The sequence below is a fragment of the Penicillium expansum genome (assembly GCF_000769745.1).
Source record: "Penicillium expansum strain MD-8 chromosome Unknown contig355, whole genome shotgun sequence".
NCBI lineage: Eukaryota > Fungi > Ascomycota > Eurotiomycetes > Eurotiales > Aspergillaceae > Penicillium > Penicillium expansum.
The window spans coordinates 20,585-34,160 of NW_015971216.1; the positions used below are offsets into that span (position 1 = coordinate 20,585).

Genomic DNA, 13,576 nt, shown 5'->3' on the forward strand with positions numbered 1-13,576 from the left:
TCCAGTGTGTTAATGGAATAAACATTGAGTTGAAGATAAGAAGGCGGGTAAACATGCAGATTAGGCACAGAGGTTTATAAGACGATTAGAACATCACGACTTTATGAAAGCAACGAGTTTACCTACGTGGCATTTATGAAAAAAAGAAGTTTGCATTGTAGAATAGCAGAGATAAGTGATTTGACAAGAACTTAATATGTGAGTCCGTGAGGTTTGTCGGAAATTGCACCATAATGGCTCAAATGAGGTTGTCTGCGGCAATCTTAGCACCATGCATTGATATCACAATATGTCGTCAGCGAGGGGTTCCAATGCGCCTTTCTTCAGAGATCCTACAATCCCAAATTAGACCAGAATTTCTGAATGACTGGCATTTTGTCCAATTTTTTGAATGTGTTGGGCTTGCCAAGCCGAAGCAAGTATCATTATATAACCCCTTTGTTCACTCGAAGTATTTGACTTTCCATTCAAAGAAGCTCAAGCCTTAGATTCACCCTCCTCTGGAACGTATGGTGTCTCATAAGGGCGCTCAGCCTGTGGAGTAATGCGCGCCAAGTGGCGACGCTCACCAGTCGTCCAGTCAACAATCGCAGAATGAGCCGTGACACGGTTCTATGTTGCACAAACATTAGTCTTTTGAGCCCTTGATCAACAATTCAAGATTTAACTCACATCCCAGACCACAACAGTCTTTGGGGCCCATCGAATACGAGCTTGAAAGTCAATGCCGCGACCCACATGAGCCAGTAGGAAACCTAGAAGCGCATCGCTCTCCTCCTTTTTGAGTCCAACAATACTGCGAGTAACTATTCTTGGTATAAGTATTGAATCTTCGTTTTTCAAAAAATGCAGGAATATACTTACATCCACCATTAATGAAAAGCGCTTTCTCTCCAGTCACCGGGTGGGTTCGAACAAGAGGGTGCTCGTTCTTCACCGGCTCTCGTCTATCCACGCCGCCACGCTTCAGACTAAACTCGGCCTGTTCAAACCCGGAGTGCACAGCTTTCAACCCGTGAAGACGCTCCTTGAGCGCTGGCGAAAGTCGGTTATAAGCCTCAACTTGGTTGACGAAAGCAGTGTCCCCACCCACTTCAGGGCTGTCAAGAACATATAAGAACGTGGTTCCCGGTGGCTGCTGCTCATATGTGACATCGGAGTGCCATGCGACACTGCTGTTCTTTGTATTGAGATATTCGTCAAGTTCCCACGCATTGTTGTTCCGATGAACGAGATGAATCTCAGGATATCCCTCCGGAGCTCCGCTGGTCGGGTGAATATGATGGCGGCCAAAGTAGCCTCCGAAATCAAGGGCTTCTTGAATTGGCAGATCGGCGAGATCCTGGTCTCTGAAGGCGACGACTTTGCGTTGCGCGACAAGCAGAGCGAGCTGATCTTTTCCGGCAGCACTGAGCTTGCTTAGCTGAACGCCTGTAACCTCGGAGCCGGTGGTTGGAGTCAATTTTTGGATCTTAGAGCCCTCGATGAGCAAGTCTTTAAAGGAGGGATCGGCATCTTTTCCGTGCTCAACGTGAGTGAAAGGTTCAAGAGGCGGGTATTTTTCGCCATAGTCAAATACAGGCAGGTAGTTTGGATACTGCATCATTGTTAAGTCAAGCCATATGTGGAGAAAGTCAAAGTTCTAGCCGTGACCTACACTGGCAGTGGTGTTTCCCCCTTCCTCATCAATGATTCTTCTCACTCTAGCTTTGGTCTCAGCTGCTTCAGGGGCAGCCTTTACAGGAACAACGACTTCCGCAGTGGGAGCTTGGGCAATAGATGGCGCCATGTTTTACTAATATATCGGTAAACTTTGTCGTTATCAAGTTTGGGAAAATATCACTTGTAATTTGTGAGGAGTCTCTGTTTAAATATACATTATTCATGATTTTGCTATGCTTGGCGTCATTTTGTCGTAGAATCACGTATGAAGACATTCGTGTCGGTCATACGGAGTACACGCCAGTAACGAGCAAAGGATCAGGTACATAAAGCACATCAACATTAATGCCGTAATACCCGCTCTATCGAATGACTAATTGAACATCATGTCCAGATGAGACGAAGTATTGATTAAACCTGACGTGCTATCTGTAACAATAACATCATGTGCTTGCCAATGGTTAAAGAAGTTATAGAGTGCCCAGGCGGCCTCGGGTGGATTGATAATGTTGATATGGCGTGATATGATGCAAGTGACAACCCCGCAAAAGGCTGCCGTGGACTATACGCCCACAATATACGCATATTAGGGTCCGCAATAGTAATGATAGACGTGGCATATAACTGGAGAATAAAAGCTCGATAGTAGTTTCATCATTATTTGCATAATTGTTCAGCAAAGCAGGCAAAGCACGGAAAGTGGCGTGTGATAATGCAAGCTCGCCTTGTAACTTGGTAACCTGAGTTTTATAACTATTTCGTTTCTTCGAAGGAAATTACGAAACGAGAGACCGCAAGATGAAATTTAGGCGGAAGCTTTTTTGCTTGAACTGAGGGGTTGCGGAGCAATAATCACTCTGATGTTTTGGCATGTACATTTCAAAGTAGGTCAAGTAGCCGAAGTATCAATATTTGTCGCAGTCGATCGAAGTTGGAGTGTTATTTTGTCTGTTGTTATTACGTCGGCACTGACCCTTGAACAAGGCCCACGAGAAGAGATCGAAGGGAACCAGGCACACATCCCGGACAGTAAAGGTTGGTGTAATGACTGATATCATCGGATCCAGTAGGCTACCGACTACTTTAGTGGATTTGTATTCCTTTACTCTACGAAATTGACTGCTAGACTTCTCTAACAAGCGGCCTCAAATTCTGATATTTTCTCGCTTATCTAGATCAAGTGTAGACTTCCGTATAGCCCATAAATGGGCCCTACCTTCGAAACCTGACCCAGCCCACAGCCCACATGAAAGCCTATTCAGGGGGGTTTACTAAGCATCTTGTAATCGCTATATTCTAACCTTCTACTTATTATATAGAGTTTAAAATTTTAGAATTTAGAATTGTTATAGCTACATAAGTATACATTTCAAAGTTAAACAATATCCGATCAGAAGAGGTCAAGATACTACGAGAAAGTATATTTAATACTCGATATATGTCTAGGATCTAGATAGGAGTACTACCACTTTCTGAGTGACCTTCTATAATTTATAAATTATCTAAACAACGCGCTTTCTCGCATTTTTAAACGTGTTTTAGAGAGATAACTAGTAATTGATTCTAAATGATCTAAACTAATAAAATATTACCTTTAGAATAAGGCTTAGAAACGGGGGTAAAACGAAGGGTAATTTTAAAATCCCTAAACGGGGGATCAACTTCTGAATTCTCGGCATATTTGCACTGTTTGGGGCCCAAAGCCCATCGGTGGGCCCGAGGCTAGGCCCAAAACCTAACCCATTTGCGGGTTGGGTCGGGTTGGGCTTTGGGCTTTATGGGCCGGTGCGGAAGTCTAATCAAGTGTAAGGCGGAAGTATTATACAACTGGGTAATCTCTGTGTTCATGGAGAATGACATGGAATTTGGTCGGCTTTGGAGACCGAAGCGAGACGATGCTAAAAAAGAGGCACCTAAAGTACTAGAAATTTTGGAATTGCATTGAGAGGTCGATCTTGGGAAGGACTAAAAGTGAGGTCACGGGTTATTTCCATTCCCTCGATTTTACAACAAAGAAACTATGTAAATTCCCAGTCGATTCAATATTTCAAATCAAAATTTGGCTACCAGAATCATACGAACTTCCAATTTCAACATAGTTAGCTCTCTGGTTACTAAAAAGTAGAACGATAGTCAATAAATCCTTTAATTCCTCGGTTGATACAAATATATCTTTCTCAACTTTTCTTTGTCTGGTCCAACGTCAACTCCCAGATTCTTTTGTTATTTGATGTAAGGAGAGAATCTTCCAGCTAATGATCAAAACTTCTTGACATTCATTCTAGTTTCTTTCTAACAAAGAAAACTAGCGGTAAGAGTGTAAAAAATATATAGTTGTAAAAAGCCGAGTTTCGTGGCTTACAGCCCTTCCAAGGATATATTCTTTGTCATAGCTACACTGTACTGTGTCTTTGAGCCTTTGAACCCGAATCCACTCGATGTCAAGTTTATGTCTCTCTCGTTGTCTGCAATCTTTTTTATTTCCATACTTACTTAGTTCTGATACTTCATGTATTTGTATCCCCCGACTCGCTTGTGCGTTCATGTCGAGGCATTTTCGGTTTGCAAGACTCAACTTTCCAAGACATATTGTCTTCAACATGTCGGAGCGATACAACTTTCGACGTAGTACTCGCGTTCAGCAACTACCGCCCCACCGTCCTAGGGGCTCACCACAAGATCCAACCCCACGCATAGAGCTCAGGATAGAAGATTTAGACCTTGACAAATCCTACGTTGACAGTTGGGCGCCACCTAAATCACGACCGAAGCCAAGAAAAAGCAGACCCTGGGCCAAATGGACAGGAAACGACCCCTTTACCGACCCAGCTCAACTTCCTCCCGGCTGGCATATGAATGAAGACGATCTTGAAACCAAGTAACACGTCATTGAATCCAAATCTCCATACAAACAACAAGCTAATTGAAATTTCATAGCGATATCGACAGCCAAATTGAAAGATGCCACGAGAGAATTGCTGAAAACATAATGCCTCATGTTTTTGCGCAAAGGTTGGAGGAATATACAGCTGCAAAGAACAAAAAGGAGTAAGTCAACTATATTCAGATTGCAGCTGCACAAATTTTCACCTTGGTATACTGTAGGCAGATGAGGTTCCCGGGATCTGAAGAGCTCAGCTGGGATACCATTCAACGGGTGCATGCATTGGAGGCTATGAAGACAGACCTGACGAGTACTGCGGATGAATGCGAGCAGCTCCCAAACATTGAGGCTCTCTTGGAAGCTTATAAGTCGGGCGAGCTTGACTGGAATAACGGTCTTGTTACATATTGGTCGAAGGGAGTCCAGATTTCCCAACCAAGACCGTTTGACTGGGATGAATTTGAAGCGATTAATTCCCACCACGAGGGCCACAAAGGATTTTGGACGGAAGGGGTAATGGACATCCTCAACATTTTCAAAGTGACACGCTAATAGAGATTATCAGATCTGCGGTCCTGAAAATGAGAGCTCCTATTCAGTGGTCGCATTGCTTCCGTATCCACAAACTCCAAGACTGACTGGCGTAAGATCTCCACACTCATGACTCAATCCCCTTCCAAGTCTCTCTAACCTTTTCTTCTAGCTGACATTAGCACTCCGCATTCCAGGACTAGCGTGGTTTGCAGAGTTGGACTTTATCAACGATACTGGGTGCAGTACGATGACCATCTATCAAGGAGATCTCAAAATTCTTCTTGGTCCTTTTGGGACGGCTGTGGGGCCAAGAGTACCGGTTGTCTCCATGATAACTTCTAGTACTGCTAATGGCAACATAACCATGCAAATGATTGAAGTAGAAGCTACGATCCTTGATGGGAATCGTACAAGAATGACCCCCTGGACTAGAAGCTTGTGCCACCTCTTTCCAGGAAATTGGTCACCCGATGGCGTCCCCCGACTAGACGGCCCATTGATAAAAGATTTGTTATTCGTGGCAAGCGTACCTGATCGCACCCGTCGTTTATATGCCTCGACCACGAGGGACGAACTTCCCCTCCCAAACCTGGACCTCGCTGTCAACCCGGGACATCATCCCGCAACAGTACGCAATACCATGCCACCAGGAACATTTGTCCCCGTACAGGGTGGTTGGTTAGCTCCGGTGGGAGGGAAAATGGCATTCCCACCACCAGCAGCTGGAGTGCCTTGAGAGACTGACAAACGTGACATCTCTTTGTCGGACTGTCACTTGTATTAGAGCTCGCTCCTCACCTTTGATCCCTCTGTTGTTCTTTTTTGTTGCTTGGCGTCTGTCAATGTCCCCATCGAGTCCAGTTTTCGATTCTTTGTTGAGCCTTTCTTCTCCTATATTTGAATTATATCCGCGCAAACCTAGAATACCAAACCAACCTAGATTTTTTTATCTTAATGTAATACATAACCTTGTTAGTCTATGTCTCATATATCCATAGAGAATATTTATGCTTGTGTCATCAACTTATTTTTTATTTGTGCGCGTTGCGTTCATAGTTTCTAGCGCAAGTTATATCTAGTTTAATTACGCAGGGGTACAGGTGCCATGCATAAATACTACCCAAGGGGGACTTGTCGCATATCAATTATACTGCTGCGTAATAGATGGCCTTTGCAGGCGGCTATTGATGCTACTATCACTGAGGAACAGAAATATGACGTAGTAGACATAGCCGTTCTGGTAAGGAGGGATTCCTTTCGCAGTGAGTTTCCCCAATATATTCTTCATGGCTAGAGAGCAATATTGTATGCGAACGGATGCCTATCCCACCAATATGTAGAGAAAAGTGGCTTATGTAGATCGAGGGACACCTGGAACTCACTCTTTTCCCTCCCTTTTCCTGCTCTTCTTTTACTAAAGCTCACAATGAACTACATCCAGAACATTCGTATACGGAAAATGGATTGACCCACCAATAGTGTTACATATCGAACAAATATATAACCCGTACGGAGTAATAATAATTTTATCCTTCGATAGTTGTCATGCCTTCGGCCACGATCAGCACACGTGGTGGGACCCACCCACAGCAGGTAGTCATCTTTTCCTTCTGTCCCTACTCTTTTCCCATTTGCTTGTTCCATATCAAAAGCAATTTATTGCAATCCTTGTATACTTGGAACTATATTGTACGGAGTACTCAGTAGCCAAGCTCTGGCTGGGTTCCAGAACCAAAGCCGATCATTTGTGGTTACATTTAGCCCCACGCCGCTTCTTATGTGCTGCGGGTCGCTGATATAGATTACAAAAACAGCGATATGGCAGCAAACTTGACTTTTTTCTTTTCTTTTTCCAAATTTTGAAGAAAGAAACTGTTATCACAAACCTACAACATAGAGGAAGAAGATGGTTCCGAGTGATATGACACTAGCCATGCAGGAAATTTTCGTGGCTATCGCCATTATGGAGTAGACTAGCTGCAACTAAGCGCAGCTGCGGAATACTAGTGTATCCCGACTAGTGGCAAGTTATCAACGCTTGCACTGCATGGCCCACAGTAAATTACCGCCATGGGAGGTCTCCGAGAAAAAGAGAACAATACCTTTGTAGGAAAGTTTTTTCCTCCCCCCGGGCTTTTCCTTTTTAATTCCTACTTTCCCCAGCGGCTACAATTCTCGAGCCAAACTCAATAATCCATCATGATCATCAACGAGAAGGCAAGCGTTGGTGACACAGAGCTGGGAAGCCCTAGGGACTCCACTGAGGAGCACGAGGTATTCAAGAAGACTGAGGATGGCGTCAGCTTCCGCGGTGTTGGCTGGTTCAAGGCGTGCATTATCTTCGTGAAGGTCCTCTTCGCGACGGGCGTCCTGTCACTGCCAGCTTCGCTGTACTCCCTCGGTGCGGTGGGTGGCTCGCTCAGTATCGTCGCATGGGGCGCGTTCAACACTTACTCTTTCGTGATTCTGGGCAACTTTCGCAAGAAGCATCCTCACTGCCACTCTATCGCCGATATGGCGGAAGTTGCTGGCGGTTTCTTCGCGAAGGAGCTTACCGGTATACTGTTCCTCATCGGCTACGTTCTTGTCACAGGTAGTGGTATCATTGGTGTTTCGACGGCCCTTAACGCCCTCTCGCACCACTCTGCGTGCACTGTCTGGTGGTCTTTGATCGGAGCGGTCGTGATCATCGCGACAGCTTCAGTACGGAAACTCCAGCATGTGGGCTGGCTCACATATGCAGGATTCATCTCGATCTATGCCGCAGTTTTGATCGTCGTCATCGGAGTTACAACTCGCGACCGACCGGCCGCCGCGCCCCAGGAGGGCCCCTACGAGCTCGGATACGCGGCTATCAACAACCCCGGATTTGCAGCTGGCATGGTTGCTTCCAGCACTATCTTCGTCTCGACAGCTGGTACCAGCGCCTTCATTCCGGTGATGTCGGAGATGCGCAACCCAAAGGACTACAAGAAGGCGTTATACCTGTGCATGATTGTTGTTAATGCGTCATATCTTGCTTTCAGCTTGGTTGTCTATCGTTGGTGCGGACAATGGGTGGCCAGTCCGTCTTTAGGTGTATGTATCCTGTAGTTGAAGCCGGTTTCGCATGCAATTAGCTAATCCTTGTTATGTACAGAGCGCCGGACAGACGGTCAAGATGGTATCTTACGGTGTTGCACTACTAGGACTGGTCGTAAGCGCCACGATCTACTTGCATGTGAGTAAATCCCTCGCAAATCAGGCTCCCAGAACTAATCTTGCTATTTAGATTGCCGCCAAATACATATTTGTGCGTATCCTGGGTAACACGCGTCATTTGCAAGCCAATACTGTCGTTCATTGGGTTACTTGGATGAGCTGCACGGTTGGGCTCGGTGCTATTTCCTTTATCCTCAGCGAGACTATCCCTATCTTCAACTATCTGGTTGCCCTGATTGGGTCCGTTTGCTTCGCCCCTCTGGCCATGTGCCTTCCAGGTTTCTTGTGGCTTCACAGCAACAGTCACTACCGGAAGGGTACACTTATGCAGAAGGTGATCTACCTGCTACATTGGGGAATGGTACTGCTTGGAATTTTCTTCCTTGTTGGTGCGACCTACGGTGTTATCATTCAGATCATTGATGCCTACGCAACGGGAATGATTGGTAAGTTTTGGGATCCCCGGAACATTGCGGAACTTACGACTGACTCTTTTTATTAGGCTCCTCCTTCAGCTGCCTGGACAACTCGAACTCATCGTAAGAATTAGGTTTGGAAAATGCTCTTTGTTTGGTCGAGCTGCTTCAGGATCGGCTTCCCAACCGGAGTAGTGAGCTTAACACATAGTGTGAACGGGTATAATGAGTGGTGGTAATGTGTGGCGGTAATGAAGGAATTCTGTAATGAGGGCCCGGGTGGCCATAATGTAATGAATTGTCATAGAATGGTATCAAATTCTGTTTTTTTTTTTCTCAAGGCTCGCCTAATTCATACCTGAGTAATAACGCTAGTCTCCCGCTAATGTAGGTACCGCCCCACTTGTGACCAAACTTGGTCCCTGTGTGGTTCGCGGACGGACTTCCGCGATTTCGGGAACCCAGCTCTAACCGCATCCAGCCTGGCCTTTGCCGATCAAAACCTTGATTCCTTCCCGCTTCATCTTTTTTTTTTTTGGCGGACGAAAGGTTGTGCAACATACCGAGGTCCTGTTCCCACTTTCATGACACATACCATCATCTTGGTGCTCTAGACTCAATCATTAGACTTGACTGAATCTCAAATTTCTGGCATCCCGTGTGGATCCACCCGCGTCAGTCCACGAGCTTGAAGTTTGCGACCTCGTGGCCTTCGATGTGGGGACTGAAACTCATGCTATGCATGGTGCATTATCCCAGTTGTTGGACACTGCTGATCTTAAGCAGCTCACAGCATAACTGGTTCATTCCGAGTCGCGCGACGCCAAGTCGGAGCTCACCCTTTTCTCACTAAGCGGCAACCAATAAAGTATCGGCTTCCGATATCCTGTACTTAAATAGTCGGTCTCTGAAACACTGAAGTCAGCAGATACGAACACGACCTTCCAAGGGGTGCAGACTAGGGAGTCCACCCCTTTTAATGGTGGTTGGGCTGCAAGTTGGTGATTTAATAGGTCATCCCCAACATATTATGAAAGTGGTCTCTCGACAATTAAATATCTTTTATATGAGAGCGTCGTGCCTGGCTCAAGTCGAGATATGAAGTCCAGTCGACAATTAGATACGCTGGTAGGCAAAAAATCGTGGACCTCAACTAGGCTCCACTTTTGACACCTGATGATTATTACTAGGAAGAACACGTTCACAGCTAAATGTGATTTCAAGGTCCCTGTTTACTTTCCTTGTCCTCACCTCGGAGGTTTCGTCAATATGATTCGCATCGCCGACTAACTTTGTTATTCAACAACCCCGGTTATGTTCGGTTGTCCCTTTTTAGGTTACCGGCTTGGCAACGATCTCGGCAGCAATCCTTCTTGGGACGAACGCGGGGTATCTTCTGCCGGCTTGCCATAGAAATGAAATATTACCTCGGATAGTTACAGTGCGAGAGTCTGGAGCTATAATTGGCATAACTAAGGGCTGCAGTCCACGCGATGATTCGAGAATCAACCAACACTTGCGATTATACACTATACACCTACAATTTAGTTGACAATGCCTCTTCCCAAATACACCTACAACGGTCCAATAGACCACACCGTGGTTCCTGATCTAACCAATGTCGAAGGAAAATCTGTCATCGTTACCGGAGGCGCAAACGGAATGGGCGAGGCCATGGTGCGCGCCTTCACTGCGGCCGGCGCCTTCGTCACCTTTGGCGACCTTCACCCAAGAGGAGACGATCTTGCCAAGGAATTGAACGCGAAAAGCGAAACGGCCGCGTTTGTCAAGTGCGACATTACAGACTGGGATAGTTTGATCACACTATTCGAGACGGCTAAGGCTAAGAGTCCCTATAACAGCGTTGATATTGTCATTGCCAATGCGGGAATTTCACGCGCCTCGGGTGACAGTCTCTGGAACCTCGATGGTAAGCCTATCTCGAACTTCCAACTGAAAGTTCAACATACTCGAAGCTTGCTTGTGTATAATCCAACATACTAACAGTCTACAGACCCAAATGGCGCACCCACCAAGCCAAATCTCAATATTGTCCGCGTCAACATGGACGGGACATTCTATACATGGAAACTTGCAGTTCATTATTTCAGGAAACAACCTGATACTGAGGACCGAGACCGATGCTTCATCATGACTGGAAGCATGGTCGCATACATTGATTCACCGGTAAATATGCCGCCAGAGACTTCCTTGAATTGGTTGTCATTTATGCATAGAAATTCACTACTAACCACCACATTAGGGAAACTGGGAATACACAGCGACCAAGTATGGCCTTCGCGGCTTCATGAAGACCGTGCGTCGAAGCAGCTGGGAACAAGGGATCCGAATCAACTATGTGGCGCCATGCTGGATCAAAAGCGCTATTCGGACTAAGGAGTACGAAAACTGGCTGATTGAACGGGGTGTCGAGTTTGGCGAACAGGCCGATTGCGCCGGTGCAATGATGCGGATCGCCTGCGATAAATCTATCAACGGTATGTCAACGTACACTCCTCCGCTTTGTACCTTGTCTTTGCAAAAGACATTATGATCATATCACGGCTAACATCACACTGCAAGGACGCTCCCTCATGATTACACCAAGGTCTATTGCCAAAGAGGGATTCGTGGACGTAAATAAGGAAGACTTTTCCGACCCCAAGGACGAGTACTTCGCGAAGAAGCAAGCATCGCAATTGGTCATTATCGAGGATAAATGGCTAGATGATTATAAAGTGAGGATTTACAAAGATTGAGTCGCATTTCACTGCTGACTCGGAGCAGAGACAGGGTCAAGGGCGGAAGTTTTGAGCGCTAGGTTTTCCTATAGTGGCACATCTGTCTAGTCTTGGAATAAAATTCAGTTCAATTTCTTCGTTGGTCAGTAAGAATCATGCACCAAAATGTTTCGCATGGAATATCGCTGTAAATCGACATCTCAAAGTGCTCAATACGCTCGTATAGCTGGGTACGAGAATCCGGATAATGCTTCGGTACAGGGTAAACGACCACTCGGTATGTCCGGCTATGTCGGCACCGCACAGCCGAACGGAATATCCTAGGAAATACTACTGACTAGGGAGAGTGTAGTGCATAAACATATAAAGCGGCTGTAATATTGATACTTACAGAGCTATAAAATATAGATATCCACACCATGACAGTTCCCGCATCCATTAATGTCCCGTCTTCCATGTATGCGTGGAGGAAACATAGGGGAAATCCCGAACCAGTGAGTAACCGCAAATTTGCTAGGAGTAGCCATTGCTAATAACCACGCTGGTGTGGGAAGAGGTTCCAGTCCCTGCAACTCCCAAGGGAGGATTCTTAGTGAAGTTGCTAGCTTCTGGGGGTGAGTTTTCGACGTTGTTGGGCTCCAGAATCGCAGCTTCAGAAAATCTTGCTAATATCTGCTTCCTAGTGTGCCATAGCGACCACTCACTTCTCACGAGCGCAAAGCAGCGTCCTTGGTTTCAAGAGCAATACCCCCTAGTATGTTGACCATGCCTCGTTTTTCAGATGAGGGAAATTTGACATGCTGACCATATTTTCCCGTTTCAAGGGTCATGAAGGATGCGGCGAGATTGTACGGATTGGCAACCAAGTAAAAGACGCCGGTTTCAGCGTAGTAAGCTCTGCAAACAGTGTTTGAAGACTTGCAATACACCTAACAACTTTCATAGGGAGATCGAATTGCCACTATCGCCGTCCCTGGGTGTGGCTCGGATGGCTGCCCAGAGTGCTCACGAGATCTTGCTCAGCTATGCGAACAAGCACACCACGCCGGAATTGGTCAGGATGGTTTCTATGCACCATATGCCGCGCTAGATCTTCGAGCAGTAGTTAGTGTTCCGGAAGGTTTGTTTCCATGATTGCGTTGCGTGGCTTGACTTAACAAAATTGGCAGGGATTCCTTCATCCGTAGCAGCAGTGGCAACGGATGCTGTCAAAACCAGTTATTACGCAATTGTGAGACGTGCGGAGGTCAAATCAAACGAGACGGTCTTTCTGTTTGGCCTTGGAGGTCTCGGGTTTAATGCATTGCAGATTTTTCTCCATATTGGGGCTCGAGTAATTGTTTCTGATATTCGACAAGAACGGTTGGAGGAGGCTGCAAGGTGGGGTGTTCCTAGACAAGATCTGGTGCCCTCTGGAAAGTCAGTACAAGAATTTGTGCACGAGAATGGGTTGCAGGGCAAGATCGATACCACCCTGGATTTTGTGGGTACACACCAGACATTCCATGATGCACAGAATATTAGTAAGTATTCCGCTATGAAAGATTTTCAGTGCACTGACCATTTCAAAGTTCGTAGAGGAGGAAAACTTTTGTGTGTTGGTACTCTCGACGAGGAGAACACTGTCGACATGAAGATTGGCATTCAGAAGAGGTTGACCATTATCTTCACATACGGCAGGCAATGGAGAGATCTCAAGGAAGTTCTCGATTTGATCTCCAAGGGAATCATTCAGCCACAGGTTGAAACTGCTGGCTTGAAGGATTTCCCCCATATCTTGAAGAGTGTTTGCGACGGAAGAGTCAAGGCGCGGATTGCCTTATTACATGAGTAACATGGCAGCCATAAAACATTGAACAATGTTGTGTTCCTCTACATATTACAGAAGGACGTGTTTATCGCATAATTCTTGTGAATTCCACTACAACTTGCTCCATCGATTTGTTTTCCCTTCTGAGTCCATTTTTCCTGGTCTTGTTGCTTGAGTGTCTAATTCACATCATATCCCGAGTAGAACGTTTCGTTGAAAACCAAACTTTGCCGGAGTACAAGACGTTTTGGCAAAGGGGAAATGAGATCAAAATAGAATCAGGCATTCTAGCTAGAAACACGAACTATACGCAGACCAAAGAACGGTC

General features: G+C 45.8%; 4 protein-coding genes across 4 annotated transcripts; 3 read left to right on the plus strand and 1 right to left on the minus strand.

Moving 5' to 3' along the window:
• Window positions 1–477: 477 nt before the first annotated feature.
• PEX2_100060 (TauD/TfdA dioxygenase family protein) lies at window positions 478–1,789 on the minus strand (the record flags this gene model as incomplete). Its single annotated transcript, XM_016747276.1, has 4 exons — window positions 478–612; window positions 673–806; window positions 865–1,597; window positions 1,658–1,789. The coding sequence occupies 4 exons, from the start codon at window positions 1,787–1,789 to the stop codon at window positions 478–480; spliced, it is 1,134 nt and encodes a 377-aa protein (XP_016601751.1).
• Window positions 1,790–4,262: 2,473 nt separating this feature from the next.
• PEX2_100070 (uncharacterized protein) lies at window positions 4,263–5,098 on the plus strand (the record flags this gene model as incomplete). Its single annotated transcript, XM_016747277.1, has 3 exons — window positions 4,263–4,540; window positions 4,600–4,710; window positions 4,768–5,098. The coding sequence occupies 3 exons, from the start codon at window positions 4,263–4,265 to the stop codon at window positions 5,096–5,098; spliced, it is 720 nt and encodes a 239-aa protein (XP_016601752.1).
• A 2,181-nt stretch (window positions 5,099–7,279) lies between these two features.
• Window positions 7,280–8,824, plus strand: PEX2_100080 (Amino acid transporter, transmembrane; the record flags this gene model as incomplete). Its single annotated transcript, XM_016747278.1, has 4 exons — window positions 7,280–8,158; window positions 8,220–8,300; window positions 8,352–8,727; window positions 8,784–8,824. The coding sequence occupies 4 exons, from the start codon at window positions 7,280–7,282 to the stop codon at window positions 8,822–8,824; spliced, it is 1,377 nt and encodes a 458-aa protein (XP_016601753.1).
• Window positions 8,825–10,251: 1,427 nt separating this feature from the next.
• On the plus strand, window positions 10,252–13,272 carry PEX2_100090 (Short-chain dehydrogenase/reductase SDR; the record flags this gene model as incomplete). The annotated part of the gene is made up of 12 exons (XM_016747279.1): window positions 10,252–10,627; window positions 10,712–10,884; window positions 10,961–11,195; window positions 11,281–11,435; window positions 11,547–11,584; window positions 11,645–11,715; window positions 11,993–12,052; window positions 12,122–12,192; window positions 12,263–12,328; window positions 12,384–12,558; window positions 12,608–12,961; window positions 13,010–13,272. 12 exons carry the CDS (start codon window positions 10,252–10,254, stop codon window positions 13,270–13,272), a joined length of 2,037 nt encoding a protein of 678 aa, XP_016601754.1.
• Between the last annotated feature and the right edge of the window lie 304 nt (window positions 13,273–13,576).